General features: G+C 45.7%; 1 protein-coding gene across 1 annotated transcript in view; it reads left to right on the top strand.

Annotated features, from left to right (window-relative positions):
- Positions 1-21,880, top strand: part of CSNK1D (casein kinase 1 delta) — a 946,953-nt gene that overhangs the window by 255,486 nt on the left and 669,587 nt on the right. Inside the window, exon 4 of the mRNA XM_044068234.1 lies at positions 2,366-2,594. Within this exon, the coding sequence (XP_043924169.1) occupies positions 2,366-2,594 (229 nt within the window). The remainder of the gene's footprint in view (positions 1-2,365; positions 2,595-21,880) is intronic.

Here is a 21,880-nt window from a genome sequence, read left to right as displayed (position 1 = left end):
CACCCTGGCAAGGTCCTTATTCTGTGCCCTAATATGTCTTTCCATTTCCCTCTTTAGTAACCGATGGTGTAAGACAATGATACATCAGAGATTTAGATGAAAATGGGAAATCATTCTCCCTTCCTTTTCAGGAGAATTCCCCCACATCTGCCAGATAAAATTTGTCCTTTCTCTGTCATTAAACGTCTGCATACTCTTGGGGGGGGGGGGGGTAGATGCGGTCTCTGCTTCTCAGAAAGGGAAAGGTTTTTATGCATTAATATTTTTGGTACCAAAGAAAGAAGCTTTATGGAGACCAGTCTTGGATCTTGCCTTTCTAAACCAGTCTGTGAAAGTTCCAAAGTTCAAAATGTTATCCCTTCTTATCCTGTTATCTCTCATTCCCCATTTAAGTTTTTTAATAACCCTAGGTCTAAAGGATGCTTTTCACATTCCTGGAGCACCAGATTTCTGATGTTTCCTAAGGTTTTTTGTGCGCGCGTGTGGATTTCTCTGCATTACACTTTGGGTTATTTATGGCTACAAGGGTATTCACAAAGTGTATAGCTCCAGTAATAGCCTACTGCATACTGCAAGCCATTCACATTTTTCCTTATTTAGACAGCTAGCTTATCTTTGCAGAGTCTTTTTGAAAGTGTTGAGTTTCTCTCACTTGGGCAAGGGATCTCCTTCACTGATCCAAAGGTCTTGCTGGACTCCCTCTCACAGGATTGTTTTTATGGGGTGTCTCCTAGATACCTTAGCTCAAAGAGCTTTTTTCCACAAGAAAAAAGTAGATTTACATCTAGATTCCTTAGTTTTTCTACTCAGCCCAAGGCCTCAGCAAGGGAATTTCTCAGGATACTAAGAGTCATGGCATCCACAATTCCCCTAGCCAAAACTCTATATTTGAAAAATTTAGTGGTACCTAAAATCAGTATGGTCCCAATGTTAGCATCCCCTGGCATTTGAGATTTGTGAAAGTGGAACAACTCTGGTGGAGAGGCCTTATGTGAAGCCAAGTTTCCTCTCTTTGCTTCAAGTATCAGCACAGATGCCTTAGACTTTGCTATGGGAACATTGTCTGCAGGAGTAAAAGTTTGAGGTTTTTGGACAAAAAGACTGACGAAAAACACACAAATGTAAGAGGTGTTGGCTGTAGTAAATGCATTCAACTCTTGTCATCTGTGGGTCTCATGACCATTGTATGTGTTTACAGACATAGCGCAGTATTGCGGTATATAAATAAACATGAACCAGGTCTTGCCTTCTGTACAGACTAGCCATGGTGGCCTGGGGTATAGTTTTTCAGTACAGTCTCACTATACAGGCATCATGTATTCCACCAGAGCAAAATGTTGTGGCATACAAACTGGGCAAGATCAGGACAGAGTCATGAATAGAAACTGAATATGGGAGTCTTTCAAGAATTGATACAGCTGTGGAGAAGTTTTTGACCCCATTCACAGCAGTCAGCTGACAAAAAATCTACTCCAGGACTCCATGCAAGAAGGCTTGTAAAACAGATGCATTCTCATTTCCTTTGACATACTCTTGGAGATTGTTGTACTGGAGGTATTGAAGAACCGGATTATAGACGCACCTTTCCGATATTTTGGCAGAGATGAAAGAATAGCGAAGGGGTGGAAATTTGGTACTCTTTAATTGGATACCTCTGGTCACTGCAGATTGAGGAGGGCAGTACTACTGCACACGATTAGGAAATGAGATGTACTTTATGAAATAGTGCTTAAGGTATACTGTCTTTGTTATTATGCAAAGAACTTGGTGACCCATTTTTATGCTAACTCCACCCTCCCCCTCGCCAAATGTGCATGATGTGGCTGTATAAATATTAGCATTTTTACATATGAACCCTGGTTTTAAATGCCTCGTGTTAAGAGTAACATTTATTTTGCTGGTGACTGTATTTAAGAAAAATGTGACATCTTTATGCTGCTCTAAATATAGACTGCTCATTTATATATTGGCTTAGTGTTGTCTTCTACATTGTTAACCAAGGAAGAGTTTCTTCTCAGATCTCTACTGTTTAGGGGCTTTGATCATTGTGACTAAACTGGTACATAGTTGTGATTAGTAAGTAGCAAATTTTTACCCCCTAAATATTTTGTCCTGTATGCAGCACTAAGCCCTGCTGAGGTCTAATGCTTCAAGTTTTCTGACTTTTCTCAGAGCTGCTGTATTTGTACAAACAAAATTTCAAACTTCTGTTTGAGTCCTGCAGCACTGTATTTTGTGATGCTTAACTAAGAGCATTATTTTTTCTTTTGAAAATTCCTTTGTAATGTGATAAAAATGAGCGAGTTTGCTGGATAGCAAAGGCTAAATGAATGGCAAGTGGAGTCAGTGTTTTGTTTTCTTGCAGATCAGCCGAATTGAGTATATCCACTCCAAGAATTTTATCCATCGAGATGTTAAACCGGACAATTTTCTGATGGGCTTGGGAAAGAAGGGCAATCTAGTTTACATTATTGACTTTGGCCTAGCCAAGAAGTACAGGGATGCTCGTACACATCAGCACATTCCATACAGAGAGAATAAGAATTTAACTGGAACAGCACGGTATGCTTCCATCAATACACATCTTGGAATTGGTAAGTTAGATGTTCCCAAGTTCTGATTTTTCTTTACAGTGATCAGTTGTATAACAGTAAATAACTGCACTATTATCTGATAAAATGGGAAAAATGTAAGGAAGATCAGAATGGGACAAGGTTCAACAAACTGAAAGGAACGCTATTGAATGGACAGGAAGTGCAGGAGAAGGCTTCTTATCTACTTATGATGTGGGCAGGCTGTTTATCTTGGGGACCTTAGGGTGGCAGAGGATGCAGAGTCTGTAAACAGTTGGGGGAGCATCAGGGGCAAAGATATGGGGAGCTCAGTATGGCTGTGGAGTAGAGTATGATGGTATGGCAAATACAGTAAGAAAAGTTTTCTTTATGTGCTAAAATGTTTGTGACAAGTTTTTATAATTTAAGTAAATGGTAGTCTGGGCATGTACTGTGAGGAGACATGTCACTGTGGTGCCCCCTCACCCGGCACACACCGAAAGTTAGCTGTGCTCAGTCTGCCTATCCCAATCAGCAAAGGTGGATAATAAAGAGGAAGATGCAGTCTTGAAAGACATAAGGGGAAGGGTGGGGAAGGGCGTACTCCATAAATAATATGTATAGTCTTAAAAGAGAGAGCAAGTAGAAAGCATCTGAGGTGGAGAGACAGGTGCAGACCACAGTGGCAAGTGAGTAAGGGACACACAGCCATTTGTGAGAGGCTGAGGGTAGAAGGTACAGATGTACAGAAAGGGAGGTAAAGCAGTCATGTGCTGTCAAAGAGGCAGGCATCCCAAACAATGAATAGAGTTGGAGGGAAGGTTAGAACGAGAAGTGCAAAGGTTACAAGTAGGAGGAATAGTAGCATAAGGCAATAAGTGAAGGAGAGCGAAGCCGGAGTTAACCTGGTCTCAGGGCTTAGATTGACAGAGATAGAGTAGGAGGTGACAAAGGTAGTCACCTAGAGGGAAGGAGTGGATTAATGCTTTGGTTCCTGTAGGCTTTGTGTGCAGGACAGGTTAGACCAGGTGATAGCAGGCAGCAAGTAACAGATGAATACTAGGATAAGGAAGTAACATTTTCAGAATTATTACCTCTGCTAACAGCCAGCACACTGAAGGGGAGAATAAGGGAATAGGGCTAGCTGTGGAATTTGGACAAGTGTAAAGGGCTTCAGTTCAGCAGGAAGATGAGGGAAACCTGGTAGATGGACCTGTTGTCTGCAAGCAACAGTCTCCATCTTAGCTTGTAAGTGGCAGTATTGCTTAAAGTTAAGTTGGGTGCATTTTAGTGATTGTGCCTTTAAGCTGGAAGGAAGGGGTAGAGGTATTACAAAAGTAGAAGGTGGTTATTGCCCCCAGGGTATGATAGGAGCAAAAAAGGGATGCATCAAAGCAGAGGAAACAAGCAGGGGTGACCTAGAGTATCACTGGGTTGTACTACTTTGCACTGCAAGGAAAGTTTGTAAGAGGATGACTGAGTTGAAGGCAGTAATGAAGTGGGGGTGAACACTGCTGGTATCAGAGAAACTTGGACCATTAATAAGAGGAAGTGGGCCATGGAGGTACCCGAATATAGATTGTGCAGGAGTGGAAAAGAAGGGAAGGAATGGAGCGGAGTACTGATCTCCATAAAGGAGGACATCAAATGTGAGTCCTGAGTGGTGAAAAGCAGCATCCAGCAAATTGGTGTGTGTGTGTGGTGGTGGTGGTGGTGGTGGGGGGGCATTGCTTCTACGATCAAAGTGAAGTAATTGTCAAGTTTACATACAGAGTGTTGGAAATGCTACTTTCAGTACAGCTGAGGATCAGGGATAAGATGTAGAGTGGGAGGAAGAAGTTTTACAGTGGAGGATCTGATTCTCCTAGGAAATAATTGAGAAATTCCCACCTCTGTGACAGGGGAGGAGTAGCAGTGGTTTGAGGTCTTTCGTCATGAAGGAAGGGTTCAACCACCTGGTGTGTGATTGTAGCAGAAGGGATAAAATTTAGGATGTATTCCTGATCAGTGTGGGAAAGGAAATTGGAAAGGCCAGGTTGAAGCTACCATTAATCAGTAGTGATTGTTGTGCTGTGTAGGAAGAGCTAAAAACAGAAGGACAAATATGATGATATGACGTGGGATTTTTAGGGGAGTGGTTTATGAACTAGGTAGAGAAATGGATACAAGTTAAGGAGATGGAAGCAGATTAACTGAATTACAATGTAGGAATGGAATACATAGCGCTATGGTCAGGGATTTTGGAAAAGGCAAAAATAGATCAGTATGGTTTCATATAATGGTGAGGCTAGCAGTTATGCAAGGATAGTAATATACAAGAGGTAGAAATAAAGGAATTAGAGGTGCAGAAGGCATAGTGTAAGTAGGACGGAAAGGGCCAACACTGACTGCAACAAAAGCACATGTGAAGATGAAGTTTGGAGAAGGGGGCCATGAGATGAGAAATAACATTTCTTTAGGCATGTTGGGGAAAAAAAAGGAATGGAGGGCATTCTTATACAGGCTAAGCAAAGATGGAAGAGGTTTGGATCACAGAGGACTGGGGGAAAAAACAAAAGTACTAATTGAATATTTCAGTGTTTTTTGTTTAGATTACTGTTGCAGTAGTCTTGACATCCTGCCTGATTTCAGAATTTGGTGTCCTTCCACTTTCAGAATTTGGTATCCTTCCACCTTCAGGCTTGGCAGACACACACTATTCTGATATGTCATAATATCTCCAATACAACATCAGCCGATGCCATGTTAGATCTTTCTTGCCACATTTCACCGCATTGGCACTCTTAGTCCAGCTTGCTCTGCAGGTCAGGACAGATAAGAATCTCATTTCGGAATCTCCTCATCTTCTTTGGTTATTACACTTCACCATTTTACCCGTTATTACAGTATATTTTCTGTCCTTGTCTGGTGTTGAACATAAGTTGGGGTGTATCAGGGCCTAAGAAGTTAGATGCAGATCCTCCCTATACTTACTTTTTTTGGTTAGGCAAGAGCACATTGTGGAGGACTGTCGGTGCTTTTCCCCAGACACATTAACAAGCAGAACTACTTACACTGGAAGAAGCTCGAGGTCTACAGATGTTCTGTTATGTTGCCCTCACCTCAGGCTTATCTTTGGCCTCCAACATTCTCCCTAAAAGAAGTGATCAAAGGGGATGGTTGAGAGGAACTTGGGTGATGCATCTGCGGCATCTTGCATCTCATCATGGTCAGTGAACGTGTGCCCCAGAGAGACAACTTTATGGCCTATGGACCATATATTTGTCTTTTCTGAGGCCTCTGATTAAGCCCCAGTGGAAGCTCTCATGACAGAAGAACAAAGCACATCCCACCGAGCAGACCAAGGTTCAGCTTCCTGATCAGGTGTCCCATCACTAGTGTTCATTCCCAAAGTGCCCTTCATTATTTCTGAAGGGGTGCACAGGGCTACCAGCTATCCTTGTTAAGGAAGACATTAAACGTCCAAGGTGAATGTCAGTTCAGAAAGGAAGCAAAGTTAAATTGCCAAGCTGAGTCTGTCTGTATGCGTCTGGTTCCCAGACATTAGGCAGGTCCATTCCCTACCCCTTACCTCAAACCCAACTCCAGGCTCTCCCAGAGAGTGGAGCACTTTGATATTTGGGGATGATGTCCTTACATTCACCTCTGCAGTATTCATTACATGTGGTATTCCCTGCTGTGAATTCCATCGTCTGGCTAGTTTACCAAAACCTACCATTTCTTTAAGGTATGCTGAATGTCACCTACCCAAGCCTTGCTTAGCGTAGGGCATAAAGGTGATGTTCAGGCGTACCATCCTCAGAACTTTTGCTGCCAGTCCGAACACTGGTTTAACCATCAGTCTGTTTGCCTCCATCTGTCCCCCCCCCCCCCCCCCATTTTGTGTTTGTTGGCATTCTGGTGATTACTCTTGTTTGCTGAAGTCTCACCATTGCAGACCTCACCATTGCAGATAAGTACACAGTTGGAGTTTTTGTTCTTTTCTTGATTTTTTTGTGCTGTTTGGGGGGTTAATGTCATCCAGGAAGGGAGATGCCAGTGTGGGAGACTGATTCCCCATAAAGACTGTCACTATAAGTGCCTTTTTGCTTAGGAGCTTTTCACAACCATACATCTTGTTCAATTTGTCAGACATTTGTCCCGAAAACCCTTCATAGTAGGCTTTCTTCCCTTTTATTTTATCTTGGGAACCAGCTTCTTAAGCTTACTAAAGATACTGTCGATGGAACTTCCTGCCCCGAGGGTCAGCCATCCGGGAAGAAGGTGAAAAAGGTAAGACTGGAATCTTCCGCTGTCCAGCCTCTGTTGGGTGTTTCTCCTGAGGTTATTACAAACCCAGAGACTCTCCTGGTTGTGTTGTCAGATTCCTCTGCTGCGTCTGGTTTGGAAGCTGGCGAGGATCTGGGAGACAGCACGTCTGATGAGGCTTTGCAGGCATCCATTTCGGGTGTTCAGGGGGAACCACGGCTGATCGTTTCTGAGGGATCTTGGAAGGGGGGGTGTTCTGCAGTTTCTTAGGGAAGAAGATGTTCGTGTTTCACTGTTGCAGTCATTACATTTGGGTAATTTACTGGCAGGTTGCCCTCAGTCGGCATGATTAACAAAGTCTTGGGTCCTGCGTCGGTTGCTGTCCCTTCTTCCATGACGTCAGGTTGTCAGAGGTATAAAACATGCAACCGACGCCATTACATCAGTCTTTCTTGCCACGCGGTGCCCGAAGCAGAACCAGTTCGCAAGTGCCAGTCGGCAGACTCCTGAAATTTTCGTTTTCGAGTTTCAGAACCGAAGTGTTCAACTAAAAAGCTTATGTACCCCGTTGGGGAAACTTTTTTTCTTGCTCTTTACTGATGTCAGTAAAAGTTAATTGCGTTACTTGTGGGAAGCAAATACCTCATAAGGATTTTCAATTGTACTGTATTCCTTGCCTAGGCCCTGTTGGTTTTGTGCTATATTTAATCTGCGCACTATCCGTCGTCTGTAATTTTTGCTTCAAAATATTTCGGTTCTCGGTTTAATTATCCAGAAATGACTTCTGTTAGCCATCCGACTACCGGAATTCTGAAAAAACGTAAAGAAAGACAGAGGCCGTTGAGGTCCAAAACTGCCGACGACGCTTCTCCTAAGCCAGTCGCCAGTTCGCCGATACTCAGTGCGGCTCTTTCGCAGCCCCTGATACCCGCTATTTCTGATGCACAGACCTCTACTGAGACCCATTCGGAGTCCGGTATGCCATGCGATGCTTCACATATGGAACCCACAGATGTCTCTACCTTGAATGGGTCTGGAACCGCTGAGCAGGCACCGGTTTCTGAGGGTGGATTCAGGCCTACAGACTTGCATATTAAACTGACTCCAACTTCAGTGCTAAGGCCTAAATCTCGATCTAGGTCTAAAAAAGACGCCCAGGCCACATGTTCAGGCCCCTATGTCTAAAAAACAAATGATCAAAATGGTTGAAGATTTAATTACTCTAATCAGGAGTAGTCAACCCCCCCCCCCCCTTCCAAGAGGCCTAGGATTGAATTGGACTATGAATCTTCTGAACAGGACTCTGTTTCTTCTGACTCTTCTAATCTGGGTTTGTCCATACCTACTTATGAGGACTCTGATGCAGAGGATTCCATTCCCTCTGCTTCTCCATCTGAGGATTTCTTTTTTGGGGAAACTTTACATACCTTAAGGGAGCATTTCCACTGGGAAAGTCAGGATTTCTCTGAATCCAAAAAGAGGCTTAGGGATTTCCTTCTTCCTCAGTATAGGTCTTTGGCTGTACCTCCTGTACTAGATATTGTTGATGTGTTTATGGAATCCAGTATGGCCCCTGATTCCTTGCCTCTAGCCCCTAGCAAACCAGACAGGTGGTACAGGGTTCCCGAGTCCCACAAATTCCTTTTCAAAAATCCTGTTGCGGACCCTGAAACCATTTCTCAGGGGCCCAAGGGCATTGAGGCTTCTGCTGCTAAAAATCCTACCCCTTCTGATAGAGACTCCAGGGCGCTAGGTAGATGGGGTAAAAAGGTTTATACTTCTGCAACCTTAGCAATCAGGACTTTAAACTGTCAATTCCATATGCTAAAATATCAACAGCATATCATGGGACTGCTTAAACAGAAAATTATGTTGATTTCTGACTGTGTGGAGAATAAAGATTTGCAGGATTTATTGCATTCAGCTGAACAAGTTGGCAAACGTACTTTGTAATATGGTTTTGATTCCTTAGAGGCATCTTGTAGGGCTGCTGTTGCTGGGTCTGTGCTTAGAAGGCATGCTTGGCTTAAGGAGTAATCTCTGCCTGATCACGTTAAAGCAAAACTTTTGGATGCTCCTTTACAGCAGGACCGCTTATTTGGCAGTAAGGCTGAAGAAGTTCTAAAAAAAAGATGGAAGATGAAGCTAAATCTATGCAAACTGTGAAAGATTTCTTACAAGTGCAACCTCCTAGATGTAGTAGGCATTGGCCTACTAAGAACTGGTCCTTTCCAGCTCCTTCCAGAGCCACTATGGCCAAACCCAGACATTCCAAAACTACCAGGTTTCAGTCCTAAGGGACTTTCAAAACTAAGCAATGGGGTACTTCCACTTCCAAATCCAGAAGCAACAAGGCACCACCCTATGGTAAACAGTCTCAATGACTTCCCTTTGAAATTACCAAGCACTTAACCTCTTAGCCGCCCCTTTGGGGGGAAAACTGGCTCTTCATTCAAGAAACTGGCAACTTATAACCCAGGACAAATGGGTTTTAAATAGTGTCCCAGGGATACAGATTTCATTTCCACACGTTGCCAACACCAAACGGGTGGTCAGACCTGCCCCCAAATCCGTGGGCAGAGGCTCAGAAACAAGTACTATCCCTCCTAAACATGGGGGCTATTCAGCTAGTACCAGAAGAGGAAAAGGGACAAGGTTTCTGTTCCAGACTTTTCCTGGTACCCAGAAAAGATAAATCATGGCATCCAATTTTGAACCTGTCTACTCTAAACACCTTTCTGGACATTCCAAAATTCAAGATGCTGACTCTTCACCACTTACTTCCTGTGCTAGGCAAGGATGCCTGGTTGGCAACTCTCGACTTAAAAGAGGCTTACCTGCATATCCCTGCATATCCCAGTCAGGGAATCTTGCAGAAGTTTCCTACACTTCAGAGCAGGCTGCGTGCATTATCAGTTCTCTGCACTGCCCTTTGGTTTGTCTACTGTGCCCAGGGTATTCACAAAGTGCCTGGCTCCAGTAATTGCATTTTGCAGGCAAAGAAATATTCAGATATATCCATACCTGGACGATTGTGTAATTCAGGCAGAAAACCAGGCCATTCTTCTAAAACATCTGGCATTTGTAAAAAGACTTCTAACCTGTCTAGGGTACACCATAAACGAAAAGAAATCTCAACCGGTACCCTCTCAAAAAATTACATTCCTGGGTGCAAGCTTGAATACAACTGCCCAGATGGCTTTCCTTACGCCAGAAAAGCAAATTCCTTTGGTGACTTACTTCAAACAGGCGGCCACAAAAACCCTGCTATCTGCAAGGCAGATACGGCAAGCCTTTGGGTGCATGGCCTCATGCATTCTTCTAATTCCATATATAAGACTGCATATGAGGAAACTTCAGTGGTACTTAAAAGTTTATGGAGTCAACATGGTCGCAGCCTGAAAACAATGATTCCCATCATACCTTGCCTGCACCTAGAGTTCCTGTGGTGGGCAGAGGCCTGCCACCAAAACAAGGGACGGCCATTCACACCACCCCCTGCCGCCCAAACCCTAACTACAGACACATCAGACTATGCATTGGGGGCTCATCTGGCAGGGAAGTGCATTCAGGGCAAATGGAGCCCAAATCAAATGCACCTTCATATCAATCAAAAAGAAATGCTAGCTGTACAGAATGCACTGACACCCTTCAAGGGCTACCTTCATCCAGGACAATTACTGATAGACGGACAAGACCACGGTTATGTGGTACATAAACAAGCAGGGGGGTACACATTCCTACCCCCTCTGCAGACTAGCCATGGCATTGCAGAACACAGACTTAAGCTACCAAGTACAACTACAAGCTCGATTCCTGCCAGGAAAGCAGACTGTTCTGGCAGGCGAACTAAGCAGAAATCGCATGGACCCTCACGAATGGAAACTGGAACCACAGATTTTCAACATGTTGACACTCAAATGGGGGAGCCCAGACATGGATCTTTTTGCCTCACCCCAGAACTACCAGTTGGACAAATTTTGCACAAGATTTCATCACAAAAAAACCCGGAAAGGGGATGCTCTGTCCTTCAACTGGTAAAACCTATCACTCTATGCCTTTCCCCCTCTGCCTTTGCTCTCCAAAGTTCTACTAAGTCAAACAGGACAAACCAAAAATGATTTTGATTGCTCCAGACTGGTCTCGCCAACACTGGTACTCACTCCTGCGCAGTGTCACACATTTCTCCGTGGCACCTGCCTCAGACACCTTCCTTACTGTCTCAGCAGGAGAATCAAATTCTGCACCCTCCGCTCCAAACATTGAATCTTGCAGCTTGGCTAATCACTTAAATTCACCCTTATCATCCCTCAACAAACTTGTGATGGATGTCATTTTGGAGGCGAGAAGACCTAGTTCTAGAAAATCTTATGCTGACAAATGGAAAAGATTCTATGCCTGGAATCAATCTTAAGGGATGAGCACAGCAATGCCCAATTTACCTCAGATTTTGCAATACTTAACTGAGTTGCTTCATAAGGGCCTGTCTTTTTCTTCCATTAAAATTCATGCCTCAGCCATTTCAGCTCATTACAACACAGACCCCCCCCCCCTTCTCTCATCCTCTTCTAAAGCAGTATCTCAGAGGGGCCAAAAACTTGAGATCACCCAGGAGAGCTCCAACCCCTGCCTGGGACCTTAGCTTTGCATTGGAGAAACTCACTCTACCTCCTTTCAAGCCAGCTGCAACTGCAGACTTAAAACGTCTTTCCTGGAAAACAGCCTTCCTTTTAGCAGTCACTTCAGCTAGAAGGATATCTGAATTACAGGCCCTTATGGCAGTGGAGCCTTTCATCATCTTTCATGCGGACAGGGTGTCACTCAGAACCAATCCATCATTCATGCCCAAGGTGGTATCCAGTGTGGCTCTTAATCAAGTCCATTCATTTGCCAACGTTCTTTCCCAATCCACAGAACAAGGGAGAGTGGATTCTGCATTCAGTGGATGTACACAGACAACTTAGATTCTACTTGGACAGGACTAAATCTCGAAGAAAATCTGAACAACTGCTGGTAGCATTTGCTGCAGGGGCAGAGGGGAAGGCTATTTCAAAGCAAACCATTTCTAAATGGATAAGCCATTGTATTAATTTCTGTTATAAGCACCATGGAAAACCTATCCCCCAGGGGATCAGATCTCATTCCACCAGGGCTGCATCTACTTAGCAGCCTTTCTCAGAGGTGTTTCTACCAGGGATATTCTAGAAGCTGCTACCTGGAGTTCAGTTCATACTTTTACCAAGCATTATCACTTACCAATTTTCTCTAAATCCAGAGATGGCTTTGCCAGTGCTGTTTTGCAGGGCCTTATAGCTGGTCCTAATGCTGCATAAATCCATCCTCCCAACCTTAACTTTGGGAATCTACCCAAATGTATTGACTGCAACAGTGAAACACGATGAACATAGTACAGTTGTGTACACTTACCATAAATGCAGATGTTCGAGTGTATTCACTGTTTAAGTCCTGGTTACCCTCCCTCATATATATATATTGCTCCCCATTTGGGGGGCACCTGACATCTGGGGCAAGAAAAACTGATGTAATGGCATCGGCTGCATGTTTTATACCCCTGACGACCTGACATCATGGGGGAAGGGACAGCAACCGACGCAGGACTCCAAGACTGTTAATCAGGCTGACTGAGGGCAACCTGCCAGCAGATTACCCAAATTTAATGACTGCAACAGTGAATATACCTGAACATCTACATTTACGGTAAGTGTACACAACTGTACTTTCCTACCACTGTTAAGGCATGCTTTCCTGAGTCAGGGCCTTCTCAGTTTTCTAGGACTGACGTCCCCTTGAAAAAGAAACAGAAAACTAATCACATTTCTTCTGCTCCAAGGGATCCACAAAGTGAGTATCAGGCCTTTACTCGGGGGTTATTTAATGCTTTATTGTCATTAAGGCGTCCTCAAGGGGTTTCAGTTCTTGCTCCGCATTGGTCCCCTTCTTCACCTAAAAGGCCCAGAGAATTGATTTCTTCTGAGGAGTAGTTGGATTCTGATGAAGAATCCCTTACTTATTCTACCCAGATTCCTTCTCCTTTAGACTATGGGTCTGATGAGGAGAACTCTAATACTCCAGATGCTCTTTCTGAGGAAATTTCCTTTGGGGACACAATCTCTGGGATTATGGAATGTAAGTGGGATTGTGCCCAGATTTCTGATAACCATAAGAGGTACTATGAGTTACTGCAGATGGAATCTCCTAAACCTGTGGCTATTCCTCCTGTCTTGGCTGCTTTACTCGATGTTTTTTTCTAGTGCCTCTAAAGCGCCTGATTCTCTGCCCCCTTCTCCCAAGAAGTCTGTTAGGTTTTATAGGGTGCCTTAGGATTGTTCCTTTTTGTTCAGATGCCCTGCTATTGACCCCTCTGTGGTGTCTGTAATCTCTGATAAGTTGCCTCAATTGCTTCCTTTATCCAAGCTACTCCCTTCTGACAAGGACAGCAGAACCAGGGACAGGCTGGGTAAGCAGGTTTATACTTCAGCTACTCTAGCTTTTAGGGCTATTAATTATCAGACCCACCCATATATCTAGGTATGTGTTGCCTCTTCTTTCTCAGACCAGTCAGCTTTTTTCTGATCTTCCAGACTCTGAGTCAGTCTTCTGCTCTGTCCTTGCTAGGAGCTTCCTTTCAAGTGTCATTCTATCAAATGCAGTTATGATGTAGTGGATGCCTCGTCTAGTGCTGCTGCTGTTGGTTCAGTGCTGAGGAGGTATTCTTGGCATGGGCTTCAACCTTTACCCAATGATATTAAGGCTAAGTTGAAGGATGCTCCTGTGGATAATAAACTTTTGTTTGGGGAAGCGGCAGCTGATTTGTCTCTTCAGAACTAGGGGAAGGCCTTATAGGAGCTTAAACATGTCTATTTCTCCTGTGCCTAAATTTCAGAGAAACTACCCTTCTAAGCTAGCCTTTGTTTGTAGGTAATCTCTGCCTCCTGCTAAAGATAAAAAGTGTGGTAAACTGGCCGCTCGGACTACAAGGATTCTAAAGCCTTCCTTTCCTGACAAACCAGGTGCTGACTGACTATCCACTTGTTCCCAGCCACATTCCTCTTTCTCGTCATCTCTCTTCCTGTTTGTCTTAGAATCTAAAGTTTTTAGATTCTGTTAGTCATTCTTCAGGAGTACTTATTGGTGTGGATTTCCCATCCCCCTTTTATGGGCTTTCCTCAGCCTCCTCAGGAATAACCTCTTTTCCCAGAGGTTCTTGAGATCTCTTGTCTGAGGGTACTATTCGAGATGCCTGAGTCCCGAAGGGGTTTTATGCAAGAATGTTTCTAGTGCCCAGAAAAGAAGGTACTTGGAGACAGATTCTTCTAGACCTTTCTCATAACACTTTTCTGAAGGTGCCTTTCTTTTGGATGTTGTCCCTTCAGACCCTTTTTCCCTCAGGCCTTTCTGGTGTCTCTGAATTTCAAGGATGTTTATCTCCATATTCCGATCCATCCTCTTTTCAGGAGGTTTTTACATTTCTCTGCTTCCTGGCATTTTCAGTTCTGTGCTTTGCCCTTTGGCCTTTCTACTGCCCCAAGGGTATTCATCAAATGCCTTGCTCCTGTGATTGCTTTTTGCAGGCTTCAAAGGATCCAGATATTTCCTTGCTTGGATGACCTGCTGATTCAGGCTTTCTTTCCAGAGGTCTTTTTGCAAAATCTTTTGTTTTATCATTTTTCTTCAGAGCCTGGGGTTCGTGATAAACTTCAAAAAGTCTTCCCTGACTCCTTCCCAGGATCATTTCTTTCTGGGTTGCAGGATTCAGACGGTGTCAGTGCTGGAATCTCTGCCTCCTCCAAAGGCCTTCACTCTCATTTCTTAGTTTCAGACTCTTCTTCCCCTAACCTCCATTACAGCTAGGGAGTTTGAGAGCTCTGGGGTTCATGGCTTCCACCAATGTGATACTTCCTCTGACCAAACTACACATGAGGGAAGTTCCAGTGGTTTCTGAAGTCTGCGCTTCAACATGCACATCCTCCAGACTTTACAGTTCCTCTTTTGTCTCAAGAAGGAACATCTGTGGTGGATTCAGCAATTCTCTGATTTCAGGGCTCCCTTCCCTTTTCATCCTCTTCTTCCCTCTCAGGCTGTGTTCACAGACGCTTCAGATGTAGGATGGGGAGCAACATTTGGCTCCACACCAGAGAGAGGTCATCTAAAGCTAAATAACCCATTGGGGAACCCTTTTTCTTGCTTTAACCCATGTCAGGGAGTGTGGTTGCCTCATCAGCATCAACGTCAAGGAGATGAAAGCTCTTCTGCTGGCTGTCAGGCTTTTCATCCTCTTTTTCTGTCTAGGGCCTGTCAAAGGTATTCACAGACAATACCACAGTTATGTGGTATGTTAACAAATGGTGGGACAAGATCTTACCTTCTTTGGCTGGCACTTCTGGTATTGGATCTGGCTGTCAGTTGTCAAGTGACTCCAGACAGTTTATATTCCTTCAGATCAGAACATTGTTGCAGACACTGAGTAGGTCCTTCACTCAGTACCACGAATGTATGCTTCACAGAGATGTGTTTCTGGACATTGTTCACCAGTGGGGTACCCCTCAAGCAGATCTCTTTGCCTCCCCTCTGAACAGACAACTTCCTCTGTTTTGTGCCAGAGTCCCAGGTCCTCTGGTATGGAAGGCCCTCTCATTTTCTTGGAAGGGGGTGCTTCTTTATGCATTCCCTCTCTTTCCTCTCATTCCGAGATTCCTGTTCAAGATTCAACAGGATAGTCCCAAAATCTTCTCGGTGACTCCCTTCTGGCTGTGACAGCATTGGTTCCCTCTACTTCTATGTCTAGCCAAGGGCAATTATCACAAGTTGCCTCACAAGGTGGATCTACTCACACAAGACAAGGGATCTCTCATCCATCCGCACCTGTCCACACTTCAGCTGACACTGTGGGTTGAGGGGGTTTTGAACCCTCATAGACATCTTTTTTCTGAGGACGTGCTGCAGGTCTGGCAGGAGGCCAGGAAACCTACTAGGAAATCCAACTTGTGTAAATGGAAGAGGTTTTCTGTTTGTCTTATTACTTGGACCCACTTACTGTGGATGTTCCTTTGGTTCTCACTCATTTGTGTGAATTGCTCAATGCTGGTTTGGCCTATTCTGTTAAGGTCCACTTATCAGATCGCTCTTTTTGTCTGCCTTTAACTCCCATGTTAGCTTCTAGATTTGAGGCTAAGCAATTTCTTAACAGCGTCCTTAATATTAGACCTCCCAGGAGGCCTTTTCCTTCTCCCTGGGATCTTAATTTCGTTCTAGAGAAATTGACTGGGGCTCCTTTTGAGCCTGCTGTTTCAGCTTCCTTGCAACATTGTTCCTGGAAGACTGTTCTTTTGTTAGCTCTTACTTCTCTCAGACGGCTGTCTGAGTTGCAAACCCTTATGGCTTGTCCACCTTTTTTTTTGATATTTCATGAGGACAGGGTGTCCTTGCGTACTAATCCTTCTTTTATGCCTCAGGTGGTTAATGAGTTGTCACTTAATCAGTCTATTTGCTCACCTTTTTCCCTTCTCCACAGTCTGACAGTGAGAGGGTGCTACATACCTTAAATGTGCATAGACAGCTCAGAGTTTATTTGGATAATCTGATCAGTTTGATGTTATGTAGTCCTATCTCGCCTACATTCGTGGGTTCGGAGCTGAATATCGGCTCAGACTCTGCCAATTTTTCTAGCTCTAAGTCTTTCATTGGCTGGGCTAAGCAGGTATCCCATGGTGCACTGCTCCATATCCCCAGATCTTGTTTGCCGCTCCTGTAGCTCGGACGTGGTCTCGCTTGGCTGTGGCCAAGTACCTTTTTTTCTAGTCTTAAGGAAAGTTTTTTGGCTCATAATCAAAGCTATTTTCATAGCTGTTTGCCTAAAGTGTTGTTGTTGAGGTGTGATCGTGTGATTGTGAAGTATCCCGCTGACTGTTCCCTCGGGCTAGGCCCGTTTCAGTTAGAGGGCCTAGTCCTCCTCTTCTTGTCTTTTGTGTGTACGGTCTAGACCGTTTAAGTTAGAGGTTTGGGCCATCCTCCTTTCCTCGTGGTCATCACCCCTTTTGTTGAGAGGTTGGTACTTGTTCTTTAGTGTGTGTGTTTGGTCCCTGTTCAGTGTTCTTTCCCGCGTTTTGTGGTGTGAGCGCCTTTTAGTTCTTCTCAGACTTGTGTTTTGTCTTTTGGTGTGGTAGTAAGATGTCCAAGGAGCACAAACCTTCGGGTTTCAAAAAGTGCTCCAAATGTGGGTACAAAATGTCCATCACCGATGGGCATTCCATTTGTGTCTATTGCCTGGGAGCCATTCATCTGCAGGGAGTCCTGCAGTTTTCGTCATGCGTTCAGTCCTAGAGTTCTCCAAGAGAGAAAGAATAAGCTAATTTTAAAGGGACTCTTGAAACCCTATTGTTGAAGAGGCTATGGATTCGTCTCCTAGTGGAAAATCTAAATCTGGCAAGTCAAAAAAGAGATCTCCGGCTCAGTCAGCTTCATCGGAGCCTCCGGAGAAAATCTCAAAAACTGCATTGACTACCTCGGCTCCACTGTCCTCGGGGCCGCAAGAATTGTCTGTTTTGATGGAACCGGCGTCGGCTCCAATTTTATTGGAACCTCTTAGGTGCCGATCGCCCAGTATCAAACCAGTTTCTCCTGAGAAGAGATCTCAATCTCTCTCCCTGTCTTCCAAATCCTCCAGGACCCTTTCGGATGTGGATGTTGATAGGGTGGTTCAGAGGCTCCTCCAGTCACGGGTTTTAGCAAAATTATTTTGGGCTCCGGCTCAGTCTGCTCCGGAGCCAGTACCGACCCTGTCTTCGATCATTCCTCCTCTGAGCACATCTCTGTCTTCGGAGCCGGAGTGTTCCGCGCAGTGTGATGTTACTAGGCCGGTTCCGATGGCCCCTTTGGCTCCATCGGTACCGGCATTGGCTCCGACCCAGTCGGCTCCTTCCTCGGGGTTTGGGACTCTGGATTCTTCGGTCGGGCCCGAGGGGGATGTCTCGGGGCTTATTTCGGTCCCAAGCCTCCCTCTCTGTGCCTCGGCTTGGGGAACTCCGACCCCCGTCATGGCCTCCGAGGCCAGTCGCTCCTCTGATTTGGGGGGGGCCAGCCTTCGAGGCTATGTGGACCGCGCTGGCCAGATCGTCGGCTACATCAGGCGGGTCGGTCACTCTGTCCCCCACCACTCCGGTGAGAGCCTCTGATCACCACCCATCCATGGACAGCAGAGCACCAGGGCCTAGGGATACCCCCACGAGTGGTCCCCAAATTTCTGAGGGTCCCTCAGAGTTCGTGCTTGAGGAGCCCCCTAGAAAGAAGACATGCAAGAGGAAGCACATAGACTTCCCAGGATGAGTCCCTCACCTCTGATACTGACCTCGAGGAATCTGAGGGGTCCCCCAAGTCATCCTCTGACTGTTTCCTTCTCAGACATCCTGGAGATACTGAAACAGAGGTGACTGGCCGTCCAAAGCCCCTTCCGAGGAGGAGTCATTATTCCTTAAGGCCTTTGATACTCAGCCCTCCGCCTCCTGGGTGTTTCCACCCTTCGAGCTCCTTGATCTGATATGTCGAAGAGTGTGGGAAAACCCTGGTTCCATAGAGCCCATGCCCAGGTGTCCCAACAAGTTTCTTTCCGCCCCCCAGGGCAAAGGGTTTCTGTGTAAAGGAGTCCCTGTAGATGCTATGGTGGTGGCGGCAGCCACTCGGAAGGAAGTAGCAGAGTCTTCTTCATCCGTCCATCCTCCTAACAAGGAGTCTATGACCATGGATCGGTATGGGAAGCGTACCCTCTCATCAGCAACCTTTACCTTACAGTCGCTGAATTGCCTGTCTCACTTCACTCTGCTCCAGAGAGATCTCCTCAAGGAGTTAGATATTCTTGCGGGTAATGTTCCTGAGGCGGTGGCTTAGACGGTTAACGCCCAGGTCTCTACCCTCGGTTCCATTGTCAACTCCATGTGGCTCATTTCGTATGCAGCCGAGGGAGCGCGTAGGGCAGCAAGCTCAGGAGTCGCCCTTAGAAGGCAAGCCTGGCTGCGCCTGTGTCACTTTGAGGAGGCCTTCAAGTCTTCCTTCACTGACGCCCCCTTTGATGGTTCCTCCTTGTTTGGGACCAAAGTGAGACACCCTCACCAGGTGCAAGCAAGAGGGAAAGACCCTGTCTGCCATAAGGGTCTATTTTTCCCTTCCTTCTAGGCCTTATCCTAAGGCCCAGCGGGGGGGGGGATGTGGTTCAAGAAATCAGAGTTTTTTTCCTGCCGCACAGGGTGAACCCCCCTCCAGAGGCAGAGGAGGGGGAGGTTATTCAGGGAGACGCCGCCCCAGAGGCAGAGGGGCCCCCCGCAATTCGGGAGACCGCGATTCCTTTCGTGGCTCTCCCTACTCTCGTTCCTAAAGGAGTGCCCGGCTGTGCTTATCCGGAGCCAGTCGGGGGTCGAATTTTGTTATATCCGGAAGCCTGAGAAAGCATCACCCATGACCAATGGGTATTACGGATAATTTCCAGAGGTTACCTCATTCCGTTTACATCGCACCCTTCTCCAATCAGAAAAATTCCAGACGTTCCACCCAGTCAAAGGGATCAAGCATCCTCAGAGGTCTCAAAGCTGCTAGAAAAAGGGGCCATCCAGCGTGTCTCCTCAGACCAAATCGGATTAGGGACTTAAGATTCTTTTTGGTGCCGAAAAAAACAGGGGACCTGAGACCCATATTAGATCTCAGCCAACTGAACCGTTATGTACACAAGTCCAAATTCCGTATGGTCACGCTGCAGTCGATTCTCCCATTGTTGGGAGAGGAGGTATGGATGTGCTTAATCGACCTCAAGGATGCTTACTACCATGTAAAGATGGACAGGGCATCCAGGAGTCGCCTACGCTTCCGGCTGGGAGCCAGTCATTTCCAGTTTCGAGCCCTGCCCTTTGGTCTCACCACAGCCCCCAGGGTGTTCACCAAGTGTATGGCAGTGGTGACGGCTCACTTGAGACGTCAGGGATTCCAAGTGTTTCCGTATCTGGATGACTGGTACCTTACCGCACCCACCAGGCATCAACTAGTTCAAACCAGAGACGCTACCATTACTCTGTCACCAGTTTGGTATAACAATAAATTGTGAAAAATCTGCTTTATTGCCCTCGCAGCATGTCATCTTTATAGGAGCAGAATTAGACACCTTTCGAATGCGAGCATTCTTACCGCAGGAGAGGATCAGAGTCTTACAACAACAGATACACATGCTGATGCCCCTGAGGCAAGCGAAGGCAAGATGGGTTCTCCAGCTCCTAGGGACCATGGCAGCGACAATCATGTTGGTCCCTATAGCGAGATTGCATATGAGAATTCTCCAATGGTTCCTCTTTGTTCAATGGTCTCTCCAGAGGTTTCCATTTTCTCACCCCATTTTGCTCACGGACAGATGCAAGCAGGACCTCTGTTGGTGGCTTTCCACCAACAATTTGGATGGGGGAAGGCCATTCGTTCCACCCATTCCAATTGCCACTGTGACCACGGACGCCTCCCAGATGGGGTGGTGGGGGGGGCATTATCTTGGCAGGACAGTCCAAGGCACGTGGCAAGAACACGAGATACATCTGCATATAAACGTCTTAGAGATGAGAGCAGTGATACTTGCGTTGCAGGCACTTCAAAGTGTTCTACCTCTAGGGACGATTGCGATACACTCAGACAACATGTCAGTAGTGTGGTATCTAAACAAGCAAGGGGGAAACCGGGTCTTACCCTCTGTGCAGAGAGGCCATGCGAGTGTGGCATTGGACAGTAACTTCCCAACGGTTTCTGGTGGCAACGCACATTCTGGGGAAGTCCAGCGTGATTGCGGACAGGCTAAGCAGAGCTATTCTGATGCCTTATGAGTGGTCCCTGAATCGCCTGGTTGCAGAGCGAATCTTCAGCAGATGGGGTCAGCCTTGCTGCGACCTTTTTGCAAGCCCCCTAAATGCAAAATGCAGCGACTACTTCACGCTGATCCCCCCACAGGGAGGGGTCACGCAGGGACACTCTAGTTCACGATTGGCCCTCCGGACTGCTTTATGCTTTCCCTTGATGTCAAAGGTGATTCAGAAAGCGCGCAATCCTTATGAAGCAGAATGATTCTGATTGCTCCACACTGGCCTTGTCACGTATGGTTCCCCTTTCTTCAGCAATACATTGTGGATACTCCTTGGACTCTGGACCCTCAACCAGATTTACTGACACACATGTCGGGACAGTTCCACCCCTCCCTGATCCTCCGGTTGACAGCCTGTCTACTGCACTTCCATCATTAGTTAGGCATCATAATTTCTCACCAGAAGTGGTTCATATATTATCGTCCTCTCATAAACCATCCACTAGAAAGATTTATTCTAGTAAATGGAAGAGGTTTTCCATCTGGGCACATATCCGAGGCATTGATCCTTACACAGCTCCAGTCGCTGAGTTTTTGTCTATGCTTTTCCGTCAGGGTTCCGCATCAGCTACCATCAAAGTTCAATTGGCAGCAATCTCTAATTTTCATGTAGCGAATGAGCCTAGTCTCATGGCTCATAGACTATGCAAAGGGTTCCTGAAGGGTACTCTGTTGCTCCGTCCCCCGGTGTCCGAACCAATCATGCCCTGGGATCTCAATTTTGTTCTACAAGCCCTTACTTTACCACCTTGTGAGCCTGCAGCTACCTGCGATTTGAAATTCTTGACCTGGAAAACAGCCTTCTAAACAGCAATCACTTCAGCAAGGCGAGTTTCAGAAATTCAAGCCCTCTCCATCAAACCTCCATACTTAATCTTCCATAAGGACAGGGTCTCTCTTAGACCAAAACCCTTCGTTCCTTCCAAAAGTGGCTTCCGTGTCTAATCTTAATTAATCCATTGAGTTGCCTGTGTTCTTTCCTCACTTTTCGAACAAGGCAGAATTTAGATTTCATCAGTTGGATGTACACAGACAATTATGCTTCTATCTGCACCGAACAAAAGATATCCGGAAGTCTGATCAACTTTTTGTTTCCTTTTCGGAAAACAGAATGGGGTCCCCGGTCTCCAAGGTCACCTTATCTAGATGGATATCTAGTTGTATCTCTTTTATCTACCAAGCA

Source organism: Protopterus annectens, chromosome 4.part0, assembly GCF_019279795.1.
Source record: "Protopterus annectens isolate FY-2018-M chromosome 4.part0, PAN1.0, whole genome shotgun sequence".
NCBI classification, from domain to species: Eukaryota; Metazoa; Chordata; order Ceratodontiformes; family Protopteridae; genus Protopterus; species Protopterus annectens.
This window is presented reverse-complemented; position numbering and strand designations above follow the sequence as displayed.